At 33.8% G+C, this 17506-nt stretch overlaps 1 protein-coding gene across 8 annotated transcripts in view; it reads left to right on the forward strand.

Annotated features, from left to right (window-relative positions):
- Window positions 1-17506, forward strand: part of GPHN (gephyrin) — a 596826-nt gene that overhangs the window by 428214 nt on the left and 151106 nt on the right. For 4 of the 8 annotated variants that reach the window (XM_057732168.1, XM_057732171.1, XM_057732169.1 and 1 more), the window contains 2 exons: window positions 9883-9966; window positions 16810-16852. In XM_057732168.1, coding sequence (XP_057588151.1) covers window positions 9883-9966; window positions 16810-16852 — 127 coding nt within the window. The remainder of the gene's footprint in view (window positions 1-9882; window positions 9967-16809; window positions 16853-17506) is intronic. The other 4 variants (XM_057732172.1, XM_057732173.1, XM_057732174.1 and 1 more) reach the window with 1 other exon arrangement.

Consider the following 17506-nt stretch of genomic DNA (forward strand, 5'->3'; position numbering starts at 1 on the left):
ATGATATTATTCTTTATTTACATTACTTATGGAGGGGAATGCAAATTTTCACCCCTCGAATGCTCTTCTCTGCTCTGCTAAGTTATCTGATGCATCCGAGTGGTATAAGAGACCCTGGAAGAGAGAGGACTCCAGTCAACATTATAAGTCAGGATAGCATATGCAAAGGAGATACAGTTTATGAAAAGGAATTTGATATATTTTTTTAAGTCCACTCAATTGAATTTAAGGGCATGCTTTGAATCCTGTGGAATCCATTGTAATCATACTGATAGTCTTTCGCATTATTTTAGGCACTTACCTGTGTTATCTAGTAACACCATATTTTACAATTGCAGCTATCATTCTCCAAAGTAGATTAATCTATAATATTCACAGTCTTGTTAATCCTATGTGTACTTTGTTTATTATTCAAGAGTTTTTTAATGGTATTCTTTTGGGTTTTCACAGCATCTCAGACAGAGTTTTCAGTTTATTCTTATATTATCAGAGTGATTCATAGGGTATGCACATTTTATCATATTGACTGACTTCTCTTCAGCTTAAATATTTCAGGAACCCAGACTCATGTTTAGTTTTTCAGTGAGATATTTTTTTATCCATGAATAAGTATCCGTGCATTATGATGAATTGAAATCACATACAGCTATTGAAATGTGTACTTATTATCATTTATGAATCTACCTTTTAAAGTGCTTTTGACTTAGTTTCCATATAACTTTTGTTACTACAGAAAGCAAAGAATTATGAAACAGTAATGTTATTATATAAAATAACATTTTTAATATAACACAGCTCGATGTGTATTATGAATAGGAAAACTAGAATTGCATATATCCCTTAGAATTGAGAGGCGAGAAAAAGTAGGTATGTTGGTACTCAAATGTTTTGCATTATAAGAAATTAGAAAAAAAGAAAAAGAGAAGTAGAGGGGCGAGGGTAAGGGAAGAAAGGGAGAGATGGAAAAAGGAAACAAGCCCTGGTTTTTCATTCCTTTTTCTGCCTCATTATGTTAAAAATTGGTCACTTATTCTGACTTTACCATATTAAATAGTTGCAAAGCATAAGCAAGAACTTATAGAACAAGGGTGAATTCAGAAAGACCTTAAAGATGTTTTTAGATTCCTGTTCCATGAAACCCTGAATGGAATTCAGATTCATATGGACTTTTATACCCATAGTTTTCAATTAGCAATTTTCCTTGTTCTACTTCTAAGTCTGCCTTAGGATAAGAAAGAAAGGGTCTATTTTTGAAATTTTGTCCTTGCCATTCTGCAGTCAATATTCCCTACAGTCATAAAAATTGGGCTTGCTGCCTTTTTTTTTTTTTTTGCTCCCCTCCCCCCACAGCGCCCCCCCCACACACACACAGCCCCCAGCAACTTGCTGCTATCCCAGCACACAGCAATTAAATCTAATTCTGTTTGGGCTGCCATGCCTAACTGTTCTTGTTGAGAAGCATGGCATGAACTAACGCATGGCTCTTTGAGAATGCTGCTGTGTATATCTGCACTGAAAGAAAACTTCTGTAGCAATCTAGCCCTTGGAATTTTGTATTAAAGCTGCAGTAATTAATGATGAGTTCCTGTACAGTGCTTGATAGAGAAGGGAATTCCCCAGGAATAAAAGTGGAAACTGAGGGAAAAAATATCTTTTGCAGTCAGATGCTGCTAAATTAGTCATTGGTACTTTTCATTTGAGGAGGTAGGCATCATTTCAGAGCACGCACATGAGTGAGCGAGTAGGAAAGAGAAAAAAGGATGCCACTGAGACCTGGAAGAGGTTGTATGAGAAAATGTTGAGTCAATTTTTAATCTCAAATATTTGGCTCAAGAGCCTGAAGTAGTTTGGGTGAAAATGAGACTGGTTTTAATTGTCTTGCCATCAGATTTCACAGCCTAATCATCCAGCATTAAATAAACTGAACATGACTTAACTCCTTCATATCCATGACAGTTTCAAACTGGTTTTGTAAACAACCTTGTAATTGCCTTCAGTATTTAAATGTTTATTAGGAGCATTGGTTTAATGATCAAGTGATCAGCATCCTTCGTTATTTCCACTAAGCATTCATCTTGTTTCATGTATGCATTTTTTCTTTACTAGAGAATAAACTAGATGCTATTTTTCCAAGTGAAAAAAAATCTTCCTTCTTCCTTTCATATTACAGTTTGATCTTGAAAAGGTGGGAAGCAAGTGGATGGTCCTGAAGTTGGCATTTAACTTTTATATTCCTAAACAATTTTTCTGGGCATGAATTATTAAGTTTAACTTAATTTATATCAGGATATTCCCAAATAAATATAAGTACAGTAATTGAACCATACAACTGTCAATTACTCCAACCTTGATATGTGGGTTGATGAAGTTTGAACAAACAAAAAATACTGTATGACAGGAAGTTCAGTATTATCTAAATCCCCTCCTTTAGCTCATTTCCCTTTATACGTAACAAGTTTATCTGTAATATCCCCAGTTCATCTGTTTTAGAGTCATGTAGCACAGTTCAGGAGTTCAAAGGACAAGTCAAAATAGTATTGGGTTATTTGTTCAACCTTAACTGCCACCGTACATCAAGGATCTCTGTAGCCATTCTCACTATTACAGGTCAGTGATAGTAGCATTTTTAAAATGTCCATATAGGTACCACTCTTTCAGTCCACCTGTATCAGTATCCTTTCACTTGCAATTATCTGTCTTTCAGACATAACTGACCTCTATTTCGAGACTTTGGTCTGAAATATTCTCCAGCTAGAGTTACCTACTTGGGCTTTGCTTTACTGAATCATTTATCCTGGTAGATGTAGTCATACTGTGTCTTGCTTCAAGTTGTGTTTGAAATCACTTTGGTTTCCTTTTAAATATCCCATCCATAAAGGGAAATTTTGCTACTGCTCTTAAGGTTAGTGATAATGTGATTGAAAATACCTATCTTCTTTCTTACACACACAGTTTTTTTTAAATTTTATAAGCTATGCCTTTTGACTTTAAAAGACAATTTCAGATCAGGGATGACACTTGCGTTTTTAAGGTCTGCCATGTGTTTTGAAAGTTGGAATGAGAAGTGTGAAGGGGAGAATAATCTATAAGAATCCCCATTCCGTTATTTATTATTTCATTTCTGTTCACCTACCTTCTTAGTGCAGTTCCCTACACGTCACTCTTTTCTGTGCTTCTCTCCCCTTTCTTTGTATGTGTGTTTTGTAATAGAAACTACCTGCCTTCTTTATCTAGCTGTTTCTTATTTTCCTTTCCATTTTCAATGAAAACCCATCTCAGCCACTGAGAAAGAGTATAAACATTAATAACTGTTGTTAAAATGAATATGTGTATATCATTTTGCTATAAAGGGACAAAATGGAATGAACATAGCTGCTCTAGTGTTTAAATATGGTGACCCAACCATATACTATGCCTAAATTCTAAGCCAATTAGTTCACAGCAGTATAGGAGAGGTAATTTGGATGAAATGAGCATGAATGAATTAGCTATAACATCTCTACAGGTAAAATTTCTAAGTCTAAAAGACAGTGACCCTGTGAAAAGGCTAAAGTATATACATGCCTTTTTCAGCTTAGATGAGTTAAAACATAATGCTAATGAGTCCAGGGTTACAATTTATAAAATCAGTTAGCTTCACAGCTGTTCTATGATTATAGACTGTAAACTAATCCTAAGTATCTTATTGCAGATATGTATGCAGAGGAAGGAAGGACTAAGGAAGGATGTGTTGATGGTTCAAAATAAACCTATCAGCAATTGACTGAGACTGACTTGAACAAATACTGTAATGGTCAATCTATATTATACTAAAAGGTTTGAATTTTAGAATTTTTTTAAAAATCAAATGTCTATTATTTTATATGACAGTTTCTTTTTTCTTTCATTTTCAATAACTTTTGTCCTGTTTTTCACGTGTTTGGTAAATAATATAGATAAGCAAAGGGGGGAAAATCACCCTTGAACTCTCCCATGTTAATTGCTATTAACATTTAACAGAAAGAAATAATACGGATGGTGAATTAGAGAAAAGAGGGAAGAAAGTAGGGAGTTCTGTAGAGACTATAGAGTAAGTAAAGAATAAGGAAGCATGTATAGAAGGAAGAATAATTATTGAAGAATTACCTATGTGGAAAAATTTTAAGAACAGCTAGCGTATAAGAGATTTAAGAGTTGGGAGGCTCTGATGGATGCGTTTCTGAGGCGTTTACTTGTTTGTATTCCTAATGTAACAACTGAGCAATGCAAGACACAGCAAAGCCACCTGAAGCCACCCTAAGAAAAGATGAGGGAGTAAATTGGCTAATGGTGAACCCACCAAGGACAGTGGTTACAACTTAACAGCATTCTCAATTCAATATGTACTTAGTGAAGAGAAAAAATGATGAAAAATATTTAGGTTGAAATCGTTGACACTGGTTATTCTTAGACTAAAGAGAGCAAAAGGGTATCCAGATGATCCCAAATTCTGAATGTAAGAAATCTAAGCCAAAGGATTTATGAGTATGGACAGCATCATGTCACTGTCCTTTGGTAAATCAGTTCCTTCTTTTCTTTTTTTATAGTTCTCAATTTTTAATGAAATATTTCAAATATACAGTGTAGAATATAGCTAACAAACACCCATACACTGCCCACCTCAGTTTAATAAATATTAAGGTTGTTCTCTTTCCCTTAGGAATTTTTCATGACTCAGTCTTGACAAGATAAGGTTTATATTCAAACTGAGTTTTCACTGGACTTGGGTGAAAAAGAAAACTACAAAAATATGTGTATATTAAGACTTGGCAGTTTTATTTTAAGTCAGATTTTTTCAAATGCAAATTTCATATAAACTTATTCCATTTTTTCAATGTAGTAAACTTACTTTAATATTATAACCAGCACAAAAACTGAAGTCCATTTAAAAGTTACTACAGTAGGTATTTCATAAAATCTTAGAAACCAAAAGTTATACACTAGAGGAAAAACTCTCAAAAAAATAAACACCAAAAATTAGGACTCAGTTAACAGACATAGTTCTATTAATAGGTACTCTCAGATCAAAAAGTTATCAGGTAAAATTGTGAAAGACTGAAATACATGAAAAAGATTATTGCCTGTCTTATCTAGGGCATCCTTCTGAGTCATCTCCTCCTTTTATCATCTGAGCTATTGTACAGCATTACATTATAGTATATGAATAGTAATGTAAATGATCCTAATCCATAGAAATGCACATTGTGTCCAGTTGGAGATGCAATTGATTTTTGCTCAATTGATCTGAAAATTCGTCTCAACATTCCTGATGATCCATGTATGTATGTTTTTTCTATTCTCTTTTGAACCAATTAAAATATCTTCCTGGTTCTCTCATTAGTTAACTCTTTAGATAAAATCTTTAACACATGTTCATTTTATATTTGTGTGAGAGTCATGAGTTTATCTTTTAAAAAAAATTAATTTTAACAGCTATGCCTTCTCTGTAAGCTAAAAGTTCTGCTTTAATGGCAGTGAATTTTCTGCCTTGCCTTTGATTAAACCTGGACATCCAAACTTGAGAATTCAGAGAAAACGGAAAGGACATATATAATGTAAACAAGAGTCTAACAATAATATCAAACTATATCTGTTAACTGTTTACTTGGTTAGGTCATAAGAGACGTGATTAACAATATAATATACACCAAACGTGACTGCAGTATAAGGCTTCAGAAGACAGCTCTTATCTCCAGGCCTCAAGGGAACTTCCTAAACATTTTCTAAGTCATTGCTACTTACTAGTATATTTTAGAAATGTCTTTGCCTTTGTACATCTTCCATGTGCCTTAGGAATGGTAATTAAGTATTGAGAGAAATAAAAGTCACAATTTTTTTAACCGACGCTGTATTTGAAAAGAAACAGTAGGCCCAAAATGGAGTCACTTGTGCTAAACCCTACATCAGCAAACCAAGACTTAATACCTAATTGCTTTTTCAGCCTCTTCCAGGAATGTAACCTTTAACTTGTCAATCTGGAGTTTCCTGGCCAGCACTGGTGAGGCAATCCACCTGAAAGACACCTGCCTTCCCCCACCCCCTCCACCACCCCCAAGGAAGATAGCCTAAAATATTCCTTTCTTTTGTTAATGACTTCCTTGTCTTACTACCTTTCTGCCTTAAAAAACTTTCCATTTTGTACAGCTTCTCAGAACTCCTTACTGTTTACTAGTTGGGTTGCTGCTCAATTCATGGAATGTTGAATAAAGCCAAGTAGATCCTCAAATTTTCTCAGATGAATTTTGTTTTTTAACAACTGCAATGCAACAGCCTTTGACTTAGAAAGAAAAACAATGCAGCCATACTCTTACATGGTGTGTTACACTCAGTAGAAATAGTAGGTTGTTTTGTTTTAATGAATAAACAAGTGATGTGACATGGCATTTAAGAATATGTAGCGGAGGCAGATCACTTTTCATGTACCTTTCAGAGTTCTTTGCTGAGACACCTGTGATAAAAGATTAATGAGAGGAAAACAAAAATTTGTTAACATGTATACCTCATGTTTACTTGGGAGGTACCCAGAAAAAGATGAGTAACTAAGATAGCCTAAACTACCAGTTTAAATATCATCCTCAACTAAAGACAAATGAAAGGTGGGGGCAGAAAATCCAATTACAGAGAGGTTACCAGGAAAAGCACAGTAAACAAGAATAAAGTTTGTTATATAGATCAAATCAGTGCCTTCTCCATTAATAAGATTAGCTTGTGATTTAGAGTCATCCTTCGGTTCCAAGTCCAGAGGACTGAGACCCCAGTATAAATGGAAATTTATTTCATAAATGTAAGTTTACATTACAAAAGGGTAACTTCTACTCTGTTTTCAGAGATTCTTATATGTCTGCTCTTTCTCAAAATAATCTTTATGCCAGAGCCACATTTTGGGGTGGCATTTCTGCTGCCACTCAAGGAAAACCAAGCAGAATATTAAATCTAGTTAAAAGTTCAGCATTTCAAAACATGTTTAATGAAAAGTAATGCAATTTTCTTCTAAAAGTGTCAGAAAATGATAATAATTACAAGTGCTCAATAATTCAGCTTTTTATATTATATTGACTGTATCTTTCTCTTAGGCTTTATTTCATAAGATTTATTAGTTTTTTTTTAAACTTTATGTTCAAATACTTACCTAAACTAATCTTACTTGATCTTATTTATGAGAGCTGTCAGAATCACGGAAGAAATTAGACAACATTCTTTTTTGTTTGTTTGTTTTTTTTTTACTGATTTCCAATTTTCTTCCCCAAGCCAAACAGCACATATTCTTGGGGCCAAGTCTTCTTTCTCATGTGGGGAGAAATGTTAAGTAGAATCATTTCAAGGCCCAAGAGAACAACAAGAAAAGCCATTTCTCCTTCTCTGTCCCCTCACACCCACACTCCAGTATAGTCTGCACTTAGACAACATGCTTTATTACAGATCTAGAGTACCATCCGAACAGAAGAAGAAGAATAGCATTGATAACAGCAGCAAACATAGTAATAGCTGATACTCATACATGGTTCACTCTGGTGGACAGATACTCTTCTAAATAAACACTTTATACGTATGATTTCATTTTCTTCACAGCAACCTTATGAGTTAGTTATTGCTGTTGTTCTCATTTTATACATAAGAAAACAAAGACATAGAGAGATTATGACTTAAATCCAGTTTTAACAGCTAATAATGACAGAGCCAAGATTCAAATCCAGTTTGGCTCCAGAGTGCTACCCCCAAACTGCCTTCCATTATATCAGTTTTTTTTCACTCCTACATTCACATGCCTATTTTAAATGGTTTTCATGGCTAAGAGAAATAGTCAAGCGCAAAAAGTCAATGAAAATTCAAGGTCTAATTAGGAATGCAGTGATTGCCATTGGTAGGTTAGAGAGATAAGGTCATCTACTGGTGTACAGAGAAATGGGTTTAGAAGTCAAGAGGACTAAGTTGCATTACTTCTTTACTGTGTGATATAAAGCCAGTAACAATACTTGCTTTCTCATCTCTAGAAATGAAGATACATTGCTCTGTAAAATAAGCAGTTATTCATCTGAAGATTGAGAAATGGTGTCATGAGTGATTCAAAATTCCTACTAGTCAAAAGTATTTTATTTAGGTTTGATATATATATATATAAAATTAGGCAGTATATTTTCCTCATATTGATGATAATTAACCTTAGCATTCCCAGAACAAACATCAACTCACAAATATTGTTGGTACCAAGGGAAGACCAACCTAGGACTCACAAATTTTCTAGAGGTCATTAAGAGTGACTCAATTTAAAATTAAAGCTTTAAATAGGAAATACATTAAGAATATTCACCATTGATGTTCAAATTCATATTCCTTTGAGTCGTGGCATGATCAGTTCTATTCTTAGATATGTTCTACATATTATAGTATTCTCTTTGAGAATAAGGAACTCACAGTGTTACCTATAAAGCAGCATAAGTAGACTTTTCATTTTTAATGGTAATTATTCACTTCACCGGCTGTGTAACCTGCCATAGTTCAGCTTCTTTTAAAAGAGGTTAATACTGAAAAAAGAGAAATTCTTCACATTTACCTAGGACTTAGGAAAGCTAACTGGAAATTAAGAGAGTAGTAATTCAAATGACAGTGGGAAAACATTTAAGAGTGGTCCTCTGGAGGGAGGGTTGGGGGTGAATGAATTGGGAGATTGGGATACCAAATAGTACACTCTAAATATATGCAGTTTATCGTATGTTAACTGTATCTCAATAAAAGTTCTTAAAAATAAAAGTTCTTAAAAAAAAAGAGTGGTCCTCTGGAAAAGATTTATAAAATTATGTTGCTTATAAATATTGTCTGTATGCCTACAACTGTGATGATTATTAAATGATTATTCTATTTAATTAATCTAAACCAATGGGAAAAGAACAAGTAAAGCAGAATTTTTTTTTAAGTCTGAGGTCTTTATAACTTTTTAATACCCATGTTTCTTTTTTGTTCTGAGTTAGTCTGTCTATTAAATGGGCAATTGCTTAATTCAGTGACCAGTATATAATTTTCTCAAAAAGAGGACTTCTTCTATATGTGGTTTGATAAAGGGCAGCAGATGGAGGTGGTAAAGATTTCTTACAGCAGCAAAATCCTAGAGATAAAAGGAAGCTTAGAAGTTATCTAGTTCAGAGTTTTTTTTAACCTTTTTGCTCCCATAGGCCCATTTGGGAATCTGGCTTACAGACTCTTTTTCAGAAAACTATTTTAAATATATATAAAATAAAATACATAGGATTACAGAAAACTAAATTGGAATCATTAGCAAAATACCTATTACAAATCATGATATAATAATACTACCTTTTAAAAATGCATTAAATAAAATCTAGCAGCAAGTCATTAGACTACTGTAATTTGAAATCTTGGTGAACATAAACAGTTTTTTAAATATCCATAATAATTTGAAGCAGTAGATTCTGCTAATATTACTGTAGTTTGTCACCTAAGCTCATAATGAAAGAAAATAATAAAATTTAATTAGGGGGGACTTCCCTGGTGGCGCAGTGGTTAGGAGTCTGCCTGCCAATGCAGGGGACACGGGTTCAAGCCCTGGTCCAGGAAGATCCCACATGCCACGAAGCAGCTAAGCCTGTGTGCCACAACTACTGAGCCTGCACTCTAGAACACATGAGCCCAAGTGCTCCCCAACAAGAGAAGCCACCACAATGAGAGGCCTGCACACCACAACGAAGACTAGCCCCCGCTCCCCGCAACTAGAGAAAGCTCGCACATAGCAATGAAGATCCAACACAGCCAATAAATAAATTATAAAAAAAATTTAATTAGGTTGGTGAATATAAAAATTGTGATTTTTTTCTCCATCCCAGTGAATGGACCCCTCACTTTTATCCACAGGTTCTCTCAAGGGGTCCATCAACCTCAGTTGAAACCCCTGAAAACATCCTCATTTTGCAGATGAAGAAGCTAAGTCCCATAGAGGTGAGATAACGACTAAAATCATACAACACAGAATTAGATTAACCCATGCAGTGGTAAACTCACACCTTAACTCAGCCTTTTTTGAAGCTTTAGTCTAGAAATTGGCAATTATAGTCTATTATTTGTGATTGATTTGTGGCATGATCTGGAGCAAATTTTTTATTCTCGTGCCTCAGATTCTACCTATATAAAATGTAGATGACTTGAAATGTACATAAGGGTAACAATGATAACTTAGATTTGTATTGCTCTCTTTCATTTACAATAGATCTTACTCTTACATCTATTATCCTACTTAATTTTCCTCACTTTATGGATAAGGAAATTAAAAACTCCGTGATGTTGAATGTCATGTCTAAGGTTATACAGATCAGAAAAGGAAAAACCAGTATCAAAAACCACATCAGTGGACTCCAAAGGATGTTCCTTTATCATGCTGCCATTCACATTATAAGTAAAGCTGCCATTCACAGTATAAGTAAAACAAAACCCTGAGTTCAGTTGCATATGTATTGTGATATCATAAACATAAGTTAAACACAAATAAATGCTCATCAGCTTCAGATGAGCCAAATACTTATATCCTAATTAATCCAGATAAAGTGATAGATGAATAGAACTATGAAACAGAGCTTTTCTAGACCGTCTCCATTTTTGCAATAAGTGAGATGATAAAGAAATAGAATTTAAGAGTCTAAGATTGTAGAGTTGTTGGCTTAATGTTTAAATCAATCCTTTCTTTCCTTCTCTTTCAAGGTAGGCTAAGGAGGCAAGTAACCTGAGTAAATGCCAATGAGGTCCTTTTTCTCACCCTCTTCAAGTTTTGCTTTTATGAGTAAATGGTATTCGATGAAGTTTGTTCTTTCAGAGACAGATTACTCTTAAAAAAGTTTAATAAGGTAGAGAAATTAAAGTCAAAGGAGCCATGGTACATCAAATATCTGTCATTTCTGTCATTTTAGTGACCTGACCTATGAGATACAGAACATCCTGTTCTCTTAGAAAATAAGAAATCTTCTTTATCTGACTTAAAACCTTTGGTATAGAATAACCTTTATTGGACTCCAAATGTCACTATTTGCTTAACCTTAGCAGTATTAATAGTAATCTCTTTTCCAAATTCTTACAGTCATTCTATAGGATATTCAGATATTTCTTTGCTATAATCCACATACTTTTCATATTATATCTCTTAATATTACTGGGTCCAAAAGGAATAAAAAACATTTTAAGATAGTACAGGAATAGCTATTCTCATATTTGTACTATAAATAATAAATTTAAATCTGAGATTGAAAAAAACTAAAATTACTACAAAATAAACATTCAGGTTTGGCAAATGTTTACTCTGTAGAAAGCACTATATTTGACGTAGTAAGAAATATAAAGAGAATTAAAGTCATGGTCCTCTCCCTCCAAAAATGTACAGTCTATTTGGGAACCTATATCAATAATTGGAATGTAAGTAACTATAATAACTCTTATAGAAGTTCAGTTAAGAGGCTTTAAGAATTTAAATAAACCTAAAACTAGATTGTGGCGATTGTTGTACAGCCATGTAAATCTATTAAAAGCTATAAAATGTGTACTTAAAATGAATGAATTTTATAGTAAGTAAATTGTGTCTCAATATGGCTGTTAAAAGAATTCAGGGAAAGAAGAGATTATTTCTGATCTTGGGGAATATTTTTTGTTCCAAACACAATTTAAGCAGTATCTTAAACAACACGTAGTATTTGGATCAGAAAATAAGAAACAGAGTATTCTAGAAAGAGGAAATAGCTTGTCTAAGGTCTAAAAGCTTGGGAGTACAAGAAATATTCTAGAGGAGCTAGTTCAGACCTTTGCTCCATGCCCTGGTTTATGTGGCTTGCATTCCTACCAGTACATATGGCTGTGTGGCTATGACATTTCCAAAAATTTTGGTCAATCCCTATTGAGAAAAACATATAACTGTACATGGATTTTTTTTTTCTTTCCATCAAAAATAAGAATTTGCCTCCATTTTGAACTGATGAGAAAGTTATAATGAGGAGGGTATATAATTCAGAATTATTTAACAGCTGTCAGTGGCTCCCCTGATCATAACAACTACTGACATTTGTTTCCGGCTTTATAGCTTAAAATCACTCATACATATATTATCTCCTTTGAGCCCCATAACAGTCTTTATTTTCCCTGATTAAAGGGAAAATAAGATTATTTTCCTTTAATAACATTATATCTGCTTTAAATAAGATTAAAGTAGAACCCAGAGCCTAAAATAATAAAGACATGCTAAAGGAAAGGTTAAGATATTCTGGCCTGGATAGGATGTGGGGGAGAAAATGGTAATATAAATAAATGATCTTTAAGCAATTAAAAATCTGCTAACTAAACTTCAGGCTACACATGAATCAGTACCCATCTCATATGAAAAATAAAACAGCTCAAGTTAACTACTGGCATCAATAATAGGAAACCAAAGCTGAAATTTTTTCTAATGAGCTGATAGAACCCTCTTACTGACAAGAACAGCCCATGTTAAAATAAGTTTTATTGACAGTAAAGAAAAGTACATAGGGAGCTTACTAACAATTTCTAAATAGGTAGTCATCTTTATTTGCTTTTTAAAATTTAAACAGATTAAAATTTAAACCAAACCGTTGACATAGAATTTCTCAGATTATATAAGTAAGCATATGTGCAGAAGCTTAATTTTTAATTTAAAATGTAACTGCCAAACAGTAAAAGCATGCTAAAAATAGAGAGGGCTTCTTTAATGTCCATCAAAGAAGATGACTTCTTTTTGTTCTTGACTTTGACCCCGTGTGACCAACTGTTCAGAAATTTTAAATATCAGCCATATTGTGTACATTTAGTCCAAGTTTTTACAAGGAAAAAGAATACAAATTAACCTGGTGAGCAGCAAAATAGAGGCAGTTTTTATGAAACCTGAGTTGTGTTAACCTGCGATCAAATGTAATCTCCATTTTAACATCTTTATATTGTTATGAACCTATTCTTAACATGGGTTTTATTTTATTTGTTTCTCTCCTCCCTCGCTTCTGTGAAATGCAGAAGGGAAAGGGTGTTTGTTATTCACACATTTGTACCCCGCAAACTGGTGTTACACATCTGGCTTCCACTGGAGAGCCCCTGACATCGCAGGGAACGGTGATCAAAATTCCACACACTAGCTTCAAGCTGGGGGCTCGTAGCTACTGCAGCATTGAAGGGGGTCTTTTCTTGGCTTCTTTAAAATAAGCATGGTGATGGGATGGTTTAAGGAAAGAACACCTCTCAAATCACATGACCACTGCTGCGCTTCCGTGTGTCCTGCTTTCTTCATAACAGCTTGGCACTACATTCTTTCCCTGTATCTTAGTGGGCTTGTGTGTGTACAGTGGGATGGGGGTTGGGGTGGGGGCTGTCAGTGGATGGTTATACGTTATGCATGCATCTTTCAATGTTAGAGTGATGTGCCTTCCCTTATGTGTCACAGATTATGGTCACAGATTAAATCTTCTGTGTTCCTGAGAGATTGAGCTCTCTCTCTCTTATTGGTGTGAGATTCATGTATTTTGATGTTTATACCCTCAAATGTTCTTCATGTTGCATTAAACATAAGTTGAAATGTTCTCCCATAAGAGTTAGCTTTTCATGTTGGGCTGAAAAAGTCTTCATTTCTGTGTAGCAATTCACGTTATTATAACCTATGGCTTTCAATTGTACCTCCCATAATGAAGAGCTGACTTTAAACACTGTGCTATTCTTGTTATGACCTAAGCATAAGGTAAGTCACTTCTCTAACTGTATCTAAAGATTGTGGTTGTTCGTTAAAGTTTTCTCAGCTTTGTTTAAAGCATTTTCACTTTTTTCCTTACCATTTATTACATGCTCTCCCCCCTTTTGTTTTCTGTTTCGTTGCTTAAGATTTCCTAATCGACAGTGTGATATTCAGCAAAAATTATATTATACATGTAAACACATGTTGAAATGAATTAAATGAATTATTTGATGTCTGAAAGCAGTCTTGATTAGTAAATGAATACCTATATTTTCAGTAAGTCTCTTATGTTTTTTATTTCCTCCATTGACTTTAACATAATATACTGTTTCCACACGTTATTTTAGTTTTGATTTCAGTTGAAAGGGGAATTAATTGTCAACACCATAAATGTTAATCTTAGTGAAATAACATAATCCAGTAGAATAAAGTAATAGATCATCCAACACTTACTTTCATTTTTAATCCCTGAAAAATTGGGTAAGATAAACAACACCAGCAAACCATAAAACTTGAAACAGACCTGTGTTACCTTCTTTATAGTTCATATTGCGAGAACAAGAACAATAGTTCTTTCTCAACTTTATTCTTTCAAGTAAATCACAGTACATTGTGAGGTAGGCAAAATCTTCATATTGAGATTTTATTAAACTAAGTCAGTATTATAAAGACAACCAGTTTCATGGTACAAAAAAGAGGGGCATCCACTGCATGCATAAGTATTAAAATGTTTAAAATCAGTTTCCTCAATTTTTTGTTTTATACTCAAAATCACTAAAGTAAAGAAGTTCATTTAATCATTGATTTTTTTAAAAGTGATTTGCCTCAACACTGTGTCAAATAGCCAATGTAATGTAAATGAGAGAACATTGGTTATCCTGATGTTGGCAATTTTTGAACCTAGATTCACAGATTCAAAATATTGAATTTTTCTCATCATCCAAATTTCTCTTCCAAAACCATTTGAAATATATCATTCTAAACTGATGTGCCACAAAGCAAGACTTGGGTTTCTTTATTAAATTCACGCTATGAATGAATTTTTTGTTAATTTTTTAAACCACCTAAGGAAGGGAGAGGGTGTTTTCTTTATTGTGATTTTGATTTGGTTTGCTTTTTTTGGTAAAGCCAGCTAGTACTTCACCTCCATTTCCATTTAGACATTATATAGATCTGCTGAAACATTTGATGAGACAATTTGAACTACTCATCTGAACTGCTTTGTTCATTGTCAATCTCTTGTTTCTGTCCATACACTAGCTCCACTCTAAATTGGAAGGGCTTAAAGATGAACTCTGGAGGAATAGAGGATACGACTTAAGAGTAACTATTACTGATCAAAGGAGCTGCTTTCCATTCGCAAACATTGCTTTGCGCTATGGGTTTGGGCTCCTTCTGTTTCTACATCTTGTTGAAGACTTTCTTGACTTCCATTTGACTTCTTTGAAATCTGTTTTTGTCTTTCAACATTTTCCCCTTTCTTTTCCTTCTCTCTCCCAGATTTTTCTCTCACTCTTTTTAGCTATCTCTTGTGTTCTTTGAATCGCTTTTTAAAATGTAGTTTATCTCTTTATTAAGCTTGTCTATTAATTTGTCTGTTAGTGTTTGTTTCTTTTCTCCTTTAAGGCTGTAGTGATATAGTTGATAGTTATTTTCATTCCATGGTATGCCAACTTGCTTGTTTATTTTGCAGCAAGTTCATTAATCATTCTTACCCTCTTGGTATGAATTTTCAATAAGAAATAGCAGCACTTTCTGCATTTACATATTGTCCCCTTCTATAAGGCCATAATTTCTTTTCCGTCTTCTAGATTTACCCCCCTCAAACCTCTCTCTCTTCTTTTCCTTTTCCTTGCTCTCGTATCTTCCTTCTCATGTTATTTTCAAGTAGTCATTAATTTCTTTCCCATTTGGTCCAGAATTGTTCTTCAGTAAAACTTCAAGTAAAGAATATAAGCATATTGTCTTCCAGATTAGCTTCTTCATTCTAGTGTGTTTAAAGCTAACTAAACAATCTGGGCCAAAAGAGAATAACTTTAACATCTGGAATTATTCCCCTCCCCCCTTTTTTTGGTGTGTGTGTGTGTTTTTCTTGTGTGTATGTTTGTGATTTTTTTTTTATTATTGTTGTTTCTTTAAACATTAACAGTTGTTTTTTTCAGGGAAGGACAACCATAACCCACCCTAAGTTGCAACATTCCTTTCATAATTTGTTTCATTACAATAGTAGACTGTGTTAAGCGATAGAAATTAATTTGTCGTGTATACCATTTGGGGCAAGCTGCTGCGGAGTGGGAAGAAGAGGTGTGGAGTTTAAAGACAGTTTCCTCTGAAATTAACAAGTGTCAGTGCCATCCAACATGGCCCTTGAATCCATCAGTTTTGCAACATTTAAAAGAATGTTCCAATTTGACCTAAAATATTTGGATCAGCCTGAGTTTCTGGTTGATAACTATATACACACTTAAGAACTGGCAAATAAATGACTTCAATTTCATTGATTTCCAATCGAAACATCTTTCATAACTAATATTATAATTATAATCAATTATTATAATCAGTAAATAACAAAGGTCATTAGACTCACATGTAAATATTGTATATGAGGATTTCTCTTTTCCCCTCATTAACATACATAACTAAAAAGGACTACCAAGGAATATTTGATTACAACTTTATTACTTGAATTGCATTATTATTTTAGTCAAGAGATATGCACGGTGCCTTTAATATTAAGGGTCTGACTTCACAACTAAATATGTGGTAACTTGAATTTTTTCCTATATACTAATTTCAAATACACATCAATAAAAAAAAAAGTCTTCAATTTTACCTTTGTCCCATCTACAGTATTGTGCCCCCAATTTTTTTTGTAGAAATCAGTCCTTTCTTTAAGAAAAGGATAAATTAAAAATATATGGAATAAATGTAACATTTTTATTAACATGTTATGATATGTGAGATATATAAAGCCTTTGCTCCTAGACCTCAGGAGTTTGCCCGTTAAATATGCATACATATCTGGCCATCTCTGTTATGAGCCCTCAATTACTGAGTTTATGCTCTTTCTGCAGGTCCAGTCCAGGTGCAGCAGCAAAGAGAACATTCTCAGAGCCAGTGAGTATATCATTATTTCAGATGGACTACTGGATTAGAACTTGTAGTTCAACAGGAGGGAAAGCTAAAAATGACATTTTGGTGAAAGAATGAAGAAGAGCAATGGGAAGAGTTTATGTCAAGAATACGAATTTTAGAGCTTTTGCCTTCTAAAAATATCAGTATCAATATATTAATGAATATTTCCCTTATCTCAGTTGTTTTTGCAAGTTCTGACATCAGAACTTTGATAGCACTGCTGGTTAGGGTGGTAATGAGCTCCTCTGTGACTCTGAGAACCCTCTTAATTGCCCCACTGCCAAAAAGTTATTTGAAAACAGACTAACGGAAAATAATATCATATAAATCCACTAAATGAATCTAACTAAAAAAGAAAAAAAGGACTCCTAAGAAGGTACATCATAATCATTTTGTGAATATTAATTTCTAAAAGATCTTATCTTCACAGGCAGCATGTTTTAGAACATAGTGCCCTAAACCAAGGATGGGGAAAGCTTAATTTTATTTTTCTGTTTTATCACTGATAACATTTGCATGGAAGTCATTTGACTTTGTGTATTATTCATTTTCCTGTCTTATAAAAAGGAAATATAAATAGCTTTTCCTTACCTGTATCCTGGAAATGATGTGACATCAAAGGTTGTGCCTTGAAAG

The sequence above is a fragment of the Hippopotamus amphibius genome, chromosome 4, assembly GCF_030028045.1.
Source record: "Hippopotamus amphibius kiboko isolate mHipAmp2 chromosome 4, mHipAmp2.hap2, whole genome shotgun sequence".
In the NCBI taxonomy this organism is placed as follows: Eukaryota; Metazoa; Chordata; class Mammalia; order Artiodactyla; family Hippopotamidae; genus Hippopotamus; species Hippopotamus amphibius.